Below are 14,586 nucleotides of genomic sequence, written 5' to 3' on the forward strand. Positions count from 1 at the left end.
CACCATAGTGCCCTCCAAGCTTGATGTGAAACTCCGGGCTCTGGGCTTAAACAGCTCGCTGTGCAGCTGGATCCTGGACTTCCTGTCAGGCAAACGTCAGGTGGTTAGAATGGGCAGCAACATCTCCTCATCACTGAGCCTCAACACTGGAGCCCCGCAGGGCTGTGTTCTCAGCCCACTCCTGTATTCCTTGTACACACATGACAATGTAGCATCACATAGCTCCAATGCCATCATTAAGTTTGCTGACGATACGATGGTGGTAGGTCTGATCACTGACAATGATGAAACAACCTACAGAGAGGAGGTGGACACTCTGACACGCTGGTGTCAGGAGCACAACCTCTCCCTCAATGTCAGTAAAACCAAGGAGCTTGTAGTGGACTTCAGGAAGAAAGACAGAGAACACAGCCCCATCACCATTAATGGAGCACCGGTGGAGAGGGTCAGCAGTTTCAAGTTCCTCGGTGTCCACACTACTGAGGAACTCACATGGTCCATCCACACTGAGGTCGTTGTGAAGAAGGCTCACCAGAGCCTCTTCTCCCCTGAGACGGTGGAGGAAGTTTGGAATGAATATACATCCTCACACAGTTCTACACCAGCACTGTAGAGAGCATCCTGACTGGCTGCATCACTGCCTGGTAGAGAAATAGCACCGCCCACAACAGCAAAGCCCTGCAAAGGGTGGTGCGAACTGCCAGACACATCCTCGGAGGTGAGCATCCCTCCCTCCAGGAAATATATAATAGGCGGTGAGTGAAAAAAGCTCAGAGGATCATCAGAGACTCCAGCCACCTGAGTCATGGGCTGCTCTCACTGCTACCATCAGGCAGGCGGTATCGCAGCATCAGGACCCGCACCAGCCGACTACATGACAGCTTCTTCCCTCAAGCAATTATACTTTTGAACACTTGATCTCTCACGATCAATAATCAGCACTGCACTTTAATAATCTTATATCTCACACTGGACTGTCATAATTATATTCTCCACAATATAACTACTGTATATATATATTTTTTATATACTCTTTATTTTTAATTTCTATTGTATGTGTATTCAATATTGTGTGTATTGTTTACTGTACATTGTATATTATTATTGTGTTGTGTAATTAGGTGTACATTTGATATGTAAATTGTGTTGTGTAAATATGTTGTTTATTGTAATTGGTATATGTCTTGTCAATGTCATGACTGCTATGTTGCTCGGAACTGCACACAAGACTTTCATCTACGGTTGCACTTGTGTACATGGCAGTGTGACAATAAAATGATTTGATTTACATTTATGCATTTGGTAGACGCTTTTATCCAAAGCAATTTACAGTGCACATATTACAGGGACAATCCCCCCCGGAGCAACCTGGAGTTAAGTGCCTTACTCACGGACACAATGGTGGTGGCTGTGGGGATCGAACAAGCGACCTTCTGATTAACAGTTATGTGCTTTAGCCCACTACGCCACCACCACTCCACTTGATTTGATTTGGGAATTTGAAGCAAAATAGAAAAACACAACTGAAGCACAGCTATGTGCTCTTTGTCTGATTGACATACTGTAATCTCCTATAATTCCACACCTAGGTTGCACATGAAAGACATGTTTCGCCATTGTTGCGGGGCACACCTGCTTAAGGTCTCACAGTGAGGGGCTGTCATACTGATTCTTACCTTGTCATTCACTCCATATTGAAAGACTAAGAATAGATGCTTTCATTTCAGAAAATAAGCCTTACTGAAATCAAGCAAGTGTGCAGATGGGTTTAATTAGCTGACTGCTCATTGTATTGTGCGTATTCTGGCTCATGATGATCATAATAACAGGATTTTTCAATACTGCACCGGTCAAAGTGATTTGAATGTTACTGAAAGATATAAGAAATGGTTGAATTCCAAGAATCATCAGAAATTAATCCTATAGAGTGCCTTTTTTAGATACACAAGGCATGATTTTTAATAAAGCAATAAGCCACTCTTAATGCAAAGACATTATTGTGGCAGACGAGTAAATCACTGAATATGCATTACAAAAAGTAGCTATAGATGTCAATATTTTGTGCTTTAGAAGTAATTTTTGTCTTTCAATTGACATAAAAAGTATTTAATCAGATTTTCTACTTTCTTTTCAGAAAATAATAGTAAACAAATCTAATGCAATTCTCCAATGCCTCAAATATATGATTAGCCATGGGATGAAGACTGCTTAAAATGAAAAATGTATTATTATTATTTTTTAACAAGGCTTAAATTCAGAGAAACTGCTGTTGTTTGAGGTTGTTTTCATATGATATTCATAAAGCTGAATACAAATAGTTTCTAGTATTAGGCTCTGCCTAGAGAAAATCCATGTTGTTCCTACCAAAGTGTGCTTAGTGGTTTGGTCTAAATATCTTTCAATATCTGTGAAACAATGGAGGCAAGTTGATGACTTTTGAAAGCGAAAACCACTCTTTCATTCCACTAATGCAGTGAATGAAGGGAAATCTTTTTGAAGAAAACAAATCAATACATATAATTGCAATATCTCCCTTGCTGATATTGTTTGGCGGGTTTAATTAGAGGTCATTAATTTCTTACCAAACAATCATACAATTATAAAGAATAAATCAAGCTTTCTCATATTAGTACAACCATTTAAAATGTGAAATTACTGCCTTACGGATATTAAATTCTGTTCCCCTTCTGTCACTCTCTCGGCGTTGTGTCGGAGAAGCGACACTAGGGGTCTCTCTTGAGCGCCAGCTCCTGCCTTTTCCTCTGACGCTCTGAATGCTGTTGGATTGACGGCGCATAACAGCGGCTTTCTCCTTCTTGCACGGCTGTGCATTTTTGCTCCTGGGCGCTTAGACAGCGCAGACAACTCGAAAGAGTTATTTTAAAAGAGTGATTTTATTTAAAAGAGTAATTTCCTCTAAAAGAGCAAAACACTGTGGCGTTGAATGTCCTGTTCAGGACGCGTCTTTTTAAAGACGTTTTTCCACCCCTGTGTAGTTTCTGGATGCGGTTGATTTCTCCCTACCTCTGACGGTCATAAAAGCTGCCTCGCGTACCTGGGCTGCAATCACACGCAGGCAGCGTTTTATCAATGGTTATGTTCTCAGTGCGAGAACATAGCCATGGCAGCATTGCGGTCGCGGCTTTCTTTTGTAATGAGAGAAAGCCACTTCAGCCGCTCCCCGATGAAGACGATTTGGGGATAATGACGGGCTCCGTTTCGCCGGGTAAATCCCCTCGAAACCCCCCGCCTCCCCGGCACGCTTGCTTGTTTCCGTCCGAGCTCGGGATGAGCATTCTCTCCAATGGGTCATGTTCTCAGTGTGAGAACATAGCCGTGGCAGCGTCGCGATCTCTGCTTTCTTTTGTACTGAGAGAAAGCCACTTCAGCCGCCCCTCGCCTCCTTCCTACCGGATTGGGGCAGGTGCCGCGGGCAATGAAGACAATTTGGGGATGATGATGGGCTCTGTTTTGCCGGGTAAATCCCCTCGAAACCTCCCACCTCCCCGGCACGCTTGCTTGCTTCCCCCGAGCTCGGGATGAGTGTGGTCCGCTTAACCGGCGGCCGTCCGGTCCCTTGAGCTCCCGGACATTGGATGACGACATCACCGCTGCATCGGAGACCGTTACAGCGGCGTCTGATGCGGATGACTCGCCTGGGCCGCCACCTTCGGGTCTGCTCGCCCAGTCTGAGCCTGATGCACGGAGGTCCGCTATGCTTCCCCGGGCTTCATTGGTTCCGCGGGCATGTGTGCCGCTTAAAGCCGTGCCCCCCCGGTACGCGTTCGACGGCCAGGCGTATCAGTACAAAGTCCTCCCCTTCGGTCTGTCTCTGTCCCCTTGCGTCTTCACGAAAATCGCAGAGGCAGCCCTTGCCCCGCTCCGAGAAGCCGGCATCCACATACTCAACAATCTCGATGACTGGCTCATCCTGGCCCCTCGCGAGAGTTACTATGTGCGCACAGAGACCAGATGCTCAGGCAACTCAGCCGTTTGGGGCTTCAGGTCAACTGAGAAAGAGCAAGCTCACCTCGGTTCAGAGCATCTCTTTTCTCGGCATGGAGTTAGACTCAGTTTCAATGACAGCACACCTCACCAACGAGCATGCGCAGTCAGTGATGAAATGCCTCGCTTCCTTCAAGCCAGGCGCAATGGTCCCTTTAAAACATTTCTAAAGGCTCCTGGGTATATGGCATCCTCCGTGCATATAAGACCATTTCAGCACTGGCTTCAGACTCGAGTCCCGAGATGAGCATAGTGCAGCGGCACGCACCGTGTGATGATCACCACCACCTGCCGCCAGACATTCAAACCCTGGACAGACCTCTGCTTTTTACGGGCAGGAGAACCCTTGCAGCAGGTGTCCCAACGCTTCCAGATCGGGTTGGGGCGCCGTGTGCAACGGGCACGCAGCTGTGGGCACCAGGACAGGGGCCCCGCTGCGCTGACACATCAACTGCCTAGAGTTGCTGACTGTTTTCTTAGCCCTGAGGAAGTTTCTCCGGTTAGTTCGGGACAAACATGTCCTAGTCAGGTCAGACAGAAACGCAGTGGTAGTGCACATAAATCTCCAAGGCGGAGTGCGCTCCCACCACATGTCACGACACGCCCATTGTCTCCTCCTTTGGAGCCAGCAGCGACTCAGCTGTGGTACGCCCGAAAAGAAGCACACAGCTGGCCCTCGGGGCAGCACAAGTGCGCATTTCCCCAAGTGAGCCTTATTACACAGGTGCTGTGTAAGGTCAGGGAGGACGAGGAGCAAGTCACCTTAGTGTACCGTACTGGTCCACTCGGACTTGGTTCTCAAACCTCACGCTTCTCGCGACAGCCCCTCCCTAGCGAATTCCTCTCGGACCTCACGCTTCTCACGACAGCCCCTCCCTGGCGAATTCCACTGAGGAAGGACCTACTTTCTCAGGGACGGGGCACGCTCTGGCATCTGCACCCAGACCTCTGGAACCTCCACGTCTAGCCCTTGGACGGGACGCGGAAGATCTAGCCGGTCTACCACCTACTGTCGTAGACACGATCAACCAAGCCAGAGCCCCTTCTACCAGGCATCTTTACGCCCTAAAGTGGCGCCTGTTCACAAATTGGTGTTCTTCCCGGGCTGAAGACCCACAGAGGTGAGCAGTTAGGTCAGTACTTGCTCACCACAATGCAGTAGACTGCAAGTCTCTGGGTAAGCACGACTTAATAATCAAGTTTCTAAGAGGCACCCGGAGGTTAAATCCCACCCGGCCAAGCCCGTTCCCCTCCTGGGATCTCTCAGTGGTCCTCACGGGCCCCCAGAGACCCCCCTTCAAGCCGCTAGATTCAGCTGGACTCAGGGCCCTCTCTCTCAAAACGGCCCTGCTGATTGCGCCTGCCTCCATCAAGAGGGTCGGGGACCCGCAAGAGTTCTCTGTCAGTGGCACTTGCCTGGAGTTCAGTCCAGCAGACACATATGTGATCCTAAGACCGCGACAGGGCTACGTGCCCAAGGTTCCTACCACGGTCTTCAGAGATCAGGTAGTGAGTCTGTAAGCGCTGCTCCGGGAGGAGGCAGACCCAGCCCTTTCGTTGCTGTGTCAGGTACATGCTTTGCGTACCTATTTGGACCGCACGCAGAGCTATAGACGTTCTGAGAAGCTCTTTGTCTGCTTCGGGGGACAGCAGAAAGGGAACGCTGTCTCCAAACAGAGGCTCGCCCACTGGGTTGTCGATGCCATTTCATTGGCTTTTCACACCCAGGCCCCCTTGCGGGTTTGAGCGCACTCAACCAAAAGTGTTGGGTCCTCGTGGGCACTTGCCAGGGGCACCTCCCTGGTAGACATTTGTAGAGCAGCAGGGTGGGCAACACCTAATACCTTCTCAAGATTTTACAATCTCCGGGTTGAGTCAGTATTGTCCCGTGTTCTCTCAGGTCCGAGCCAGTAGAACTCAGTAACACGCTGATGAACTGGCTGGGTGAATCACTTGCGCCTAGTGCCATTTCCCTCAGACGAGGTAAAACCGTGCACCTATTTCTCCCAGGAGATCCCATCTCTCGGATCCCTGGATGATTCCTCCCTAGCACTCATGGGTCCGCAGTTCAGCGGAGGAACTCGCCTACCCAATCCACTACGAGTACTTAATCTACCCTGTACTGGAATAGGTGCTCCACAGGTCAAGGTGTCCTACACGGACTCCCCCTGTGTGTATTTTCCGCGGTACTGTCCCCTTGCGAGTGGACTCACGTGTCTCCGTTAAGCAGTCCCAGCAGCCTCAGTCGCCGTGCTGTAGCAACTCCCCCCTCTTTGAGGCTGGATCTACCACCGAGTAATTTTTTCCACATAGGACCTAAGCGGCCATGTGATGTATTCGCCACCTTTACCTCCCTTGCAGGGTAGGTGTGGTCTCCACAGGGTCTTTTCCCTCTGAAAGAATAGGAAACCCTTCCCTTGATGCATGTAAGGGCCCCGGCCGTGATTACTCTATGCGAGAAACATAGAGAGAAAAGAGGCCCAGCCAGGCTTGGCCCGTTCCCAGGTTGGCAAGCATCACCTTGTTCTCCTCAACAGAGTAACCAGAAGGATTCTGATGACTATATGGGGCATTGGGGAAGGGTACGTGCAGCTGATACCTGCCCGCTTCTGTATCAGCAGTTCACATACACGGCTCAGCGCATGGCATGATTTAAGTGGGACCCCTAGTGTCGCTTCTCCGACACAACGTTGAGAGAGCGACAGAAGGGGAACATCTAGGTTACGTATGTAACCTCCGTTCCCCGATGGAGGGAACAAGACGTTGTGTCCTCCCCGCCATGTCGCTGAGCCGAGCCACTGTTGTGGCCGGACCATTTCCGGCTACTCAGAAAAATCGTATTTGCCCGCTTAAATGACCGTATGTACGGGAGTGGGGTATGCGAATACTGTCTGCCAACTTCTCATTGGCCTTTTATCATAAGTCAGAGGCATATTTCGGCGCTCAAGAGAGACCTCTAGTCTCCGACACAAAGTCTCGTTCCCTCCATCGGGGAACGTAGGTTACATACGTAACCTAGACGTTATCTATTGGTTATTATTAAAGGAAATAATTAATAGATTTATAAACAGTATAGGATAAATTGACTTAAGCACTATTGTGATACTGCAGGAGTATTATTTAAACAGACTGACAGACACAAAATTACTGCCCTTCTGTCAATGTTACTAGAGAACATATTTTAAATTTTGGTCATTCATTTAGCTGATAATTCTTTGACGTCAATCTTAAGGACTGACAAAACATACATGGGAATGTGAGAATTAAAGTAAAAAAATACAATGTATGTGCATGAAGAACATTTTTGAACGATGATAGTAATGAATCATTGTATCAAAGTTGAAATGAACAGTTTGAAGTGACTTATGGAATGTTACTCAATTTTTAATCCCCAGCAAAATCATTGTGAATAATTCATGATAATTCCCAGTCCTAGTGTACATGGTCTTGACCACATACACTTTTCACTTGCTGTCTAGTCATGCAGCACATTATCCTGACAAACAAGCAGAGTAGTTTAGCTAGTACAGTAAACAACATCGAGCACATAGCCTGAGGAGTGACTAAGGGGTATTGAACAAACTTCCTCAAATTGGATGGCATACCTTTAAAGTAGTCTTTTCAAGTGGCGTCCCCTTCACGCAGTGCCCTTAAGAGTGCAAAATACTGTTTAGAATTTGTCCCTTAGCCTATATGGTATTGTTTTCTTTTCAATGTGTGGTTTTCCCATACTTCAAAAACACACATCTGAATCCCAATATTGTGGTGAGAATAATATAATCTCAGAATGCTATTCTGAGATGCGGTTTGGTGCTGTTTTGGCGGCAGGAGGGGGTCCTACACAATTTTAGGCATGTGGTTTTAATGTTGTGGCTGATTGGTGTACATCAAAACAACATGTAATGAATACATCACACAAAAATAATAATAAAAAAAAATGAGGCCACAAACAGTTCCAGTCAGAACATTAAATAAATCCATCACGAGCACGCGACTGGTGAAGATCAGTCGCGCGCTCAATGACATCACAACTGAACACAGGTAATGGTCCTTCATCTCCCATCCATCATCAATGGCTTGCACCTCATCACTTCAATACTAGAGAACAGATTTTACGGCATACGTGGATTATCATCAGTGTCTTACACTGTTTCGTCGAACTTTCGTTCACTGAAACATGATGTTTGCGCATGTCCCACCAAAAACACAACATGCTTTCTCTTTTCCAAAATGACCAATAACAACCGATAAACACATCCATAATAAAACAATATATAAATATAACCATGGCAATATAACGGAGCTGCACCGCAGATATAGAACATTTTCTGTTCGCTGACTGTTTTCTGCACCTTCATTACATAAAGTGGGGATTGTCAGGGTATATGTTTAGGCTGGCATTGTTCATCTGTTATTACTCTCAATGACCTGCGATGCTCGATCACCTTGCGCTCGCTCAAGAGTATCGGCGTTTCTCAAAATATCATCAATGTCAAGAATAATACGTGATCCTCACAGCAGTCAGAATAACGCTTTGAGTTCGGTAAAGCCATATAAACTTACCTCGTTTTGTCCTTGTGCGTGTTTAGTCGTGCTCCGGTGCATTGGGTTTGCAGGAGATCCAGGGGGGCTGAGAGTAGATTGAAGTGACTGAGATTTTTCCATTACGTCTCTTATATGTTACCCTGAAGGGGAAAGCAGAAAGCAGCTCACACTACACATGGGGAAGTTTTCATTCATTCACAATTAAATGCCCTTCATGTACAACCAGCGCATTTTAAGACTTTTAGACCCCAAAAGAAGTCAAAACAAAGTTAGTGATGACTTAAAACGTAGCCTACATGGGTCATTCTTGGAATTCGTTAATGTTTCAGTACCACAGACTAGTGGTCGTTCACTTAAAATGAAATGTGAAAGGCTTTTTACAATATGCTGATATGTCCATTATAATTAATTAAAAATAATTATTGCATTAAAATAAAATTTATCATAAATAATCTCTCCTTTCTATCTTATACCAAGCATTTAGTCATGTCCCTGAGGCACTTCGATACATTTGTACCTAGAAATTCATTAACAATTGTACACCCTGTTTAGATTTTTTGTCACTAAATTAATGTTCCTTAATTAACCCCCCCACACACACACACACACACAACCCTTAAATGCATGACCACTCACAGGTGAAGTGAATAGTTGATAATCTCCTAACATGGGCACATGTCAAAGCAGGGTGTCATGGTGTGGCAGCTGCCACCCTAAAAAAGAGCTTTCCAAAATGACCAATAACAATCGATAAACACATCCATAATAAAACAATATATAAATATAACCATGGCAATATAACGGAGCTGCACCGCAGAAATAGAACATTTGAACCATTAAAATGTCATAGCACGCACACTGGACACGCTGATGTATTAACACAGTGACGGCATACTCTGTCTGTGTTGCATTTTCACTGAGTAACAAAGTTCCTGGATGCACTGTGGGAAGGCGACAAGCCGGTGGAGGGAGTGTGATTCATGTGGACGTCATTTTGATATGTGCAACCTACCTAAACATAATTACAGACAGGTACACCCCTTCATTGCAATGGTATTCCCTGATGGCAGGGGCCTCTTTCCAGCAGGACAATGCACCCTGCCACACTGCACACTGTTCAGGAAGAGATTGAGGAGCATGATGAAGAGTGCAAGGTGTTGCCCTGGCCTCTAAATACCCAGGATATCAATCCGATTGAGCATCTATGGGTCCAACAAGTCTGATGCAACTTACAGGACTTCAAGGATCTGCTGCTAATATCTAGGTACCAGATACCAAAGGACACCTTCAGGGGTCTTGTAGAGTCCATATTGTAGGGTAGGCACTGTTTTGGCGGCACGCAGAGGACCAGCAGCATATTAGGCAGGTGGTCATAATGTTTTGGCTCATCAGTGTATATATTGTAACAAAAATATGGAATAATTCATATTTTTTACATTACAAATTCTATATAATTACTTAAACGAAACAGTGTTATCAATATGTGGGCGCAAGTATCCTAGTGGTGGGAGAGTTGTGACAGGGTTAAGACGAGAGTGACAATATTGGATAATTCAAATGGGAACTAAATTAAAAATCAATATATTATTTGCTGAGCAAAGCTTGACAAGATAAGAGCTAGCATAAAATACCTGGGCTTTTAGTTAAAAATCTGAATAGTTTTTTTTTTTTTAAACAAAAATAATGAGACCACAGACACAATTTGCAGCTTCATTATGTAAAAATGAGAAAACTGTCATAAATTGTATATTTATAGTCATAAAATAGGTATGAGTGAAACACGAGCAGATGTTTATTGTAGAATCATTTTCAAGCCACTCCCGTTATGTCTGTGACAGGGTTGAGAAAAATGATAAAAGGGCTTTGATGCCTGAGGTGTGAAAATATGATTTGTTGGAGGTTTAACATGTGCTTAATGTTGTGGAGTATTCAGACAATTAAACAAATGTAGTTAAAGACATAATCATTCCTAGTTTAAATGTTACCGAATCACAGGAATGAACCACACACTAAATATTCTACATTTAAATATTACACAAATTACATGTACACACATGTACAAATAGGCAAACTAAATCTGACACCAAATATACACCAGTCACGTTCGTACGGTTGCAGAGAGGTGCAAATAAAAGCTGAAAACACAACTGAACTAAACCACAGCACAAACAAATTAAGCCACCCATAACTAAATAAAAACAACACAAGATTAAAGCCAAAACGCAAAAAAATAAAAGTTCACCAAAGAAAATGAAAATTCATAATTTACTCATCCTCATGCCATTGCATATGTGTATAACTTTCTTTCTTCTGCAGAACACAAATGAAGACATTTAGAAAAATATTTCAGCTCTGTAGGCCCTTACAATGCAAGTGAATGGTGATCAGATATTTGTAGCTCCAAAAATCACATAAAGGAAACATAAAAGTAAACCATATCATGGCTTTATAGCCTCCTTGTTAGCACATTTATAATATATATATATATATATATATATATATATATATATATATATATATATATATATATATAACACGTCCAAAAGAATGTTATTTACACAAATTTCTCATTTAATCAAAAATATACTATGACATTAAACTGTCATCCCCTTCACTTTAAAACCACCTTTCCTCAGACCCTAATCTAATACTTGATATACGTAGATTAAACATATATATTGCACTTAAGAAAACCCGAAATATAAATATGCATCTTTAAAAGAAACATTACTACTATGTCCAGACAGAAGGAAATCCTTCCCTTGGACCTGTAAACAATAATACGAAGGATCCATTAAGTAGTAGGGCAACCTATTTGCCCTTAGAGCTGTCGTAATCCTTCTTGGAATGTGGTCGCATAAGTCTGACTGTGTACGGGGATATTTTTCTTCAAGATTTCAAGTCAAAATTGTTTTAAAAAGGTGTAATAGCTGTTAATCTACGGTTCAAGGCTGCATTTCCCAAAAGCATCGTAACCCTAAGAAGATCATAGAAACCATTGGTGCCAATGGTCTCTACGATTAACTTCTCACAATACTTTTGGGAAATGTGTTTCCCATGTGGCCAAATTTGGATTTCCCAATATGTTTAACAGTTGGCAAAGAATTGAACGCATACATTGGCTTAGTTCAAAAACTCTAACTAATTTGCTCAGGGGTCCTGGTTGTGTGCTCTCTAAACCATGATATAAGTCTTTGACCTTGAATTGATTTCCAATTGGCATAATTTTTTGGTGAAGGAACAGATTTTGAGACTGGGTCAAAGGTGCTGATTCAGTTTTTGGCTCATTTTTGAGGCTGGCATTTAGCAACTATCCTAAGAAATGCACATCTAAGCCTGTTGGTGATTTTCGATTTGTGACCACTGTTCCTCTTTGGTGATGCATGCCATGTTTGGCATTTTCTCTATCTTCCCCTTGACATTAAGTAATTCAATAGTTTCTATGACCAATGCACCTGCAATTAGGATAATGACTGTTCTTTCTTATCCCAGATCATGCATTTGTATTATGCAAAAATAAAACAAAAAAAGTCACATTTAGCCTATAGGTAAATAACCTTCCCTTCCCTTGTTTTTGATTATGCCAACAGGTAGTTTCTAACCAACTGCAACACTGTGGCATGATCCTAAGTTGAACTAATGGCTGGCCGCTATTTACCCTGCTCCTCAACTTCACAAAATAGCAAATGCATTACTTTAATTTTCCGTAGCAATTCAGATGGAAAGACATTTGCCCATGATATGATGCCACACTTTTGGTTGTATAGCTGGTAATGGCATTATGTTAATTGCATCAGGCAACAAGCGTTGACTTTTGTGAATAAGGCTTTTTTACAGTACCTATAATAAGCCTCATTTACACATCAAATGAAACATGTTTGTGCTGAAAATAACGAAATTAATGGAAATGCAAAACCAGCACAAATAGAACCTGGTTTATCTGGATTGTGTGCAAAGTCAATAAGACACATTTTTGCATTGACATTCAGTGCCTAAAAGGGACAGAACGGTTTTTGGAGGGCACTCGGCAATGTTCACTACATAGATCAGAGAGACTCCAAATGAAAGTGCCTCATCCAGTCAATGATTTCTGTGCATGCAGGAGTCTCTCAATAGTTTAATTATTAGAGATGGTGTTGAAGTGAAGATGGGCATGCTGAGAGTGTGTAGCAGATGCTGACTGAACACACTCTGTGCTCCTCCAGTGACTTCAGACAGACTGGGTGGAGAGCAGACAGATGGCTAAAAATGTGTTTACAATTCACTCGGCTACACTGGTGGCAAAAGACCAAGTCATCGCAATTCAAGGATGTCCCCTTTCAACAGCCAGATAGACAGAGAACAGGAAGTCCTTTCAAAGTGTCATTTGTGTCCCTAATAGTTTAAAAATGACTTTAAACAATTACTAGCTTTTTTTCTTTATCTTTCACCATGAGGATGATTTCTATATTAGCAAATGTTCCCATTTTGATGAAAACGAAATATTCCAAATATGACAAAACACATATCCTTATTATAGCTTTAGTATTCACACAGCTGATCTACTACCAAATAGGCTATTATTATATAACATATTTATTGTTAGGCATAGCATCACCAAAACAAACTGTTATACATAAATTGCATTAATTGTATTGTGTCAAATGATAAAGAATGTCAAATGAATAAGTCACTGAATATTTTAAAAGAAATGTTTTATTTCCCATTAAAAGGTTTATTCAAAGTTCCCCCAAAAGAAACCATAATTGCAAAGTACAGTTCAAGTCTTGCACAACTGATAGTAACAGTATATCAGTTTCAGTATATTAGAGAATATCAGTTTCATAACTACCTTTTCTAAACAGTCATGAACAGTTATGTTTGATTGATTTATTTGAACACCATTAATTCAAAGCCAAGAAAATAATTAGATGATCAACAGATGTCGGAAAAAATGTGTAAGAGGTGTAGCTGTAACTCTTCAATCTGATTCGTGTTAAGTGAGAGAGCCTGCTGGATGTCTAAGGTCACTATGCTTCTGCAGTAGTGGGCTGAACTTGCACAAACAGAGTCTTCGTGTTCAGTGCCTTTAGAGAGGATGTCTCTGTCAATTCTGAAAGATAAAAACAATGAGTTTAATATGTGCAATAAGCATAGGCAAATAATCAGAACTGTTAACATAAATTGGGTTTTCATCTACATATTTTATGTGAAATGGTGGATGGAAACACCAAGATATGAATAAAATCGCATAAAAAAAAAAAAATGCTTGCTTGAGGTGGATAAATTTTATTCAATAAGACAAGCGCATTAACTATGATGGAAACACATAAGTTTAGAAATTATATAAGAATACAGATGTGCATCCAAATTCAAATGCCTGAGTCTCAACAATCCATGTGAAAACATAATTCACTTAGAGAATATCGCATAGCATCTCAAATGTTACTTTTGTCATTCTTTAATGCCAGAGCCAAAGCCCATCATCAAAATGACCATCAATGAATACCTCCCAAAACTGCCTGATACACGTTCGTTCCCAGATATAAGGCATCTGCCACCGATCGCATGCAAACATGAGGTTTGTGAGAGCATTTTGTTTGCGTGCTAAACCGCAAGTACTTCATTACATTGAACAACAGAACCACAGTGCCTTCTCCAGTAGCTACAATTTTTACAATGTGCCAATTTCCCCAGGAAGTGACGAGTTTGTTCTCTTGAACACATGGGATGGAAACGATGTTTTATTTGCTAAATGTTTTTTAACTTTTTTTGCATAAATTTAATTTGTAACTTGGATGAAAACATGACTAGTTGAAAGGCAGAAAAGCCAAAAGTGCTAATAATGGAATTACTGAATCAAGTTTTAAATCCACAATAGTTTGACTAATTACGTATCAATTACTTATGAGTGAAATTACTTTAAATATTCTGAAGTAAATGTGAGTGGTGCCTGCCCGTGCAAAACTTTCCATGGTGATGCCTAGGTGGATGGTTTCTAGGGTTTTGTGGGAGGTTGCTAGGGCACTGCTAGGTTGTTTTGAGTGATTTGTAGGT

The 14,586-nt window shown here is 42.7% G+C and overlaps 2 protein-coding genes across 10 annotated transcripts in view; both read right to left on the reverse strand.

Moving 5' to 3' along the window:
• atp2b2 (ATPase plasma membrane Ca2+ transporting 2) overlaps positions 1 to 8,661 on the reverse strand; it is a 258,483-nt gene extending 249,822 nt beyond the window's left edge. For all 8 annotated transcript variants that reach the window (XM_052111374.1, XM_052111378.1, XM_052111375.1 and 5 more), the window contains exon 1: positions 8,569 to 8,661. The gene's annotated coding sequence lies outside the window, so the exon portion shown is untranslated. The remainder of the gene's footprint in view (positions 1 to 8,568) is intronic.
• Positions 8,662 to 13,202: 4,541 nt separating this feature from the next.
• Positions 13,203 to 14,586, reverse strand: part of iars1 (isoleucyl-tRNA synthetase 1) — a 183,050-nt gene continuing 181,666 nt past the window's right edge. For both annotated transcript variants that reach the window (XM_052110889.1, XM_052110890.1), the window contains exon 34: positions 13,203 to 13,642. In XM_052110889.1, coding sequence (XP_051966849.1) covers positions 13,560 to 13,642 — 83 coding nt within the window. In that variant the 3' untranslated portion in view covers positions 13,203 to 13,559. The remainder of the gene's footprint in view (positions 13,643 to 14,586) is intronic.

Source organism: Xyrauchen texanus, chromosome 39 (genome assembly GCF_025860055.1).
Source record: "Xyrauchen texanus isolate HMW12.3.18 chromosome 39, RBS_HiC_50CHRs, whole genome shotgun sequence".
Taxonomy (NCBI): domain Eukaryota; kingdom Metazoa; phylum Chordata; class Actinopteri; order Cypriniformes; family Catostomidae; genus Xyrauchen; species Xyrauchen texanus.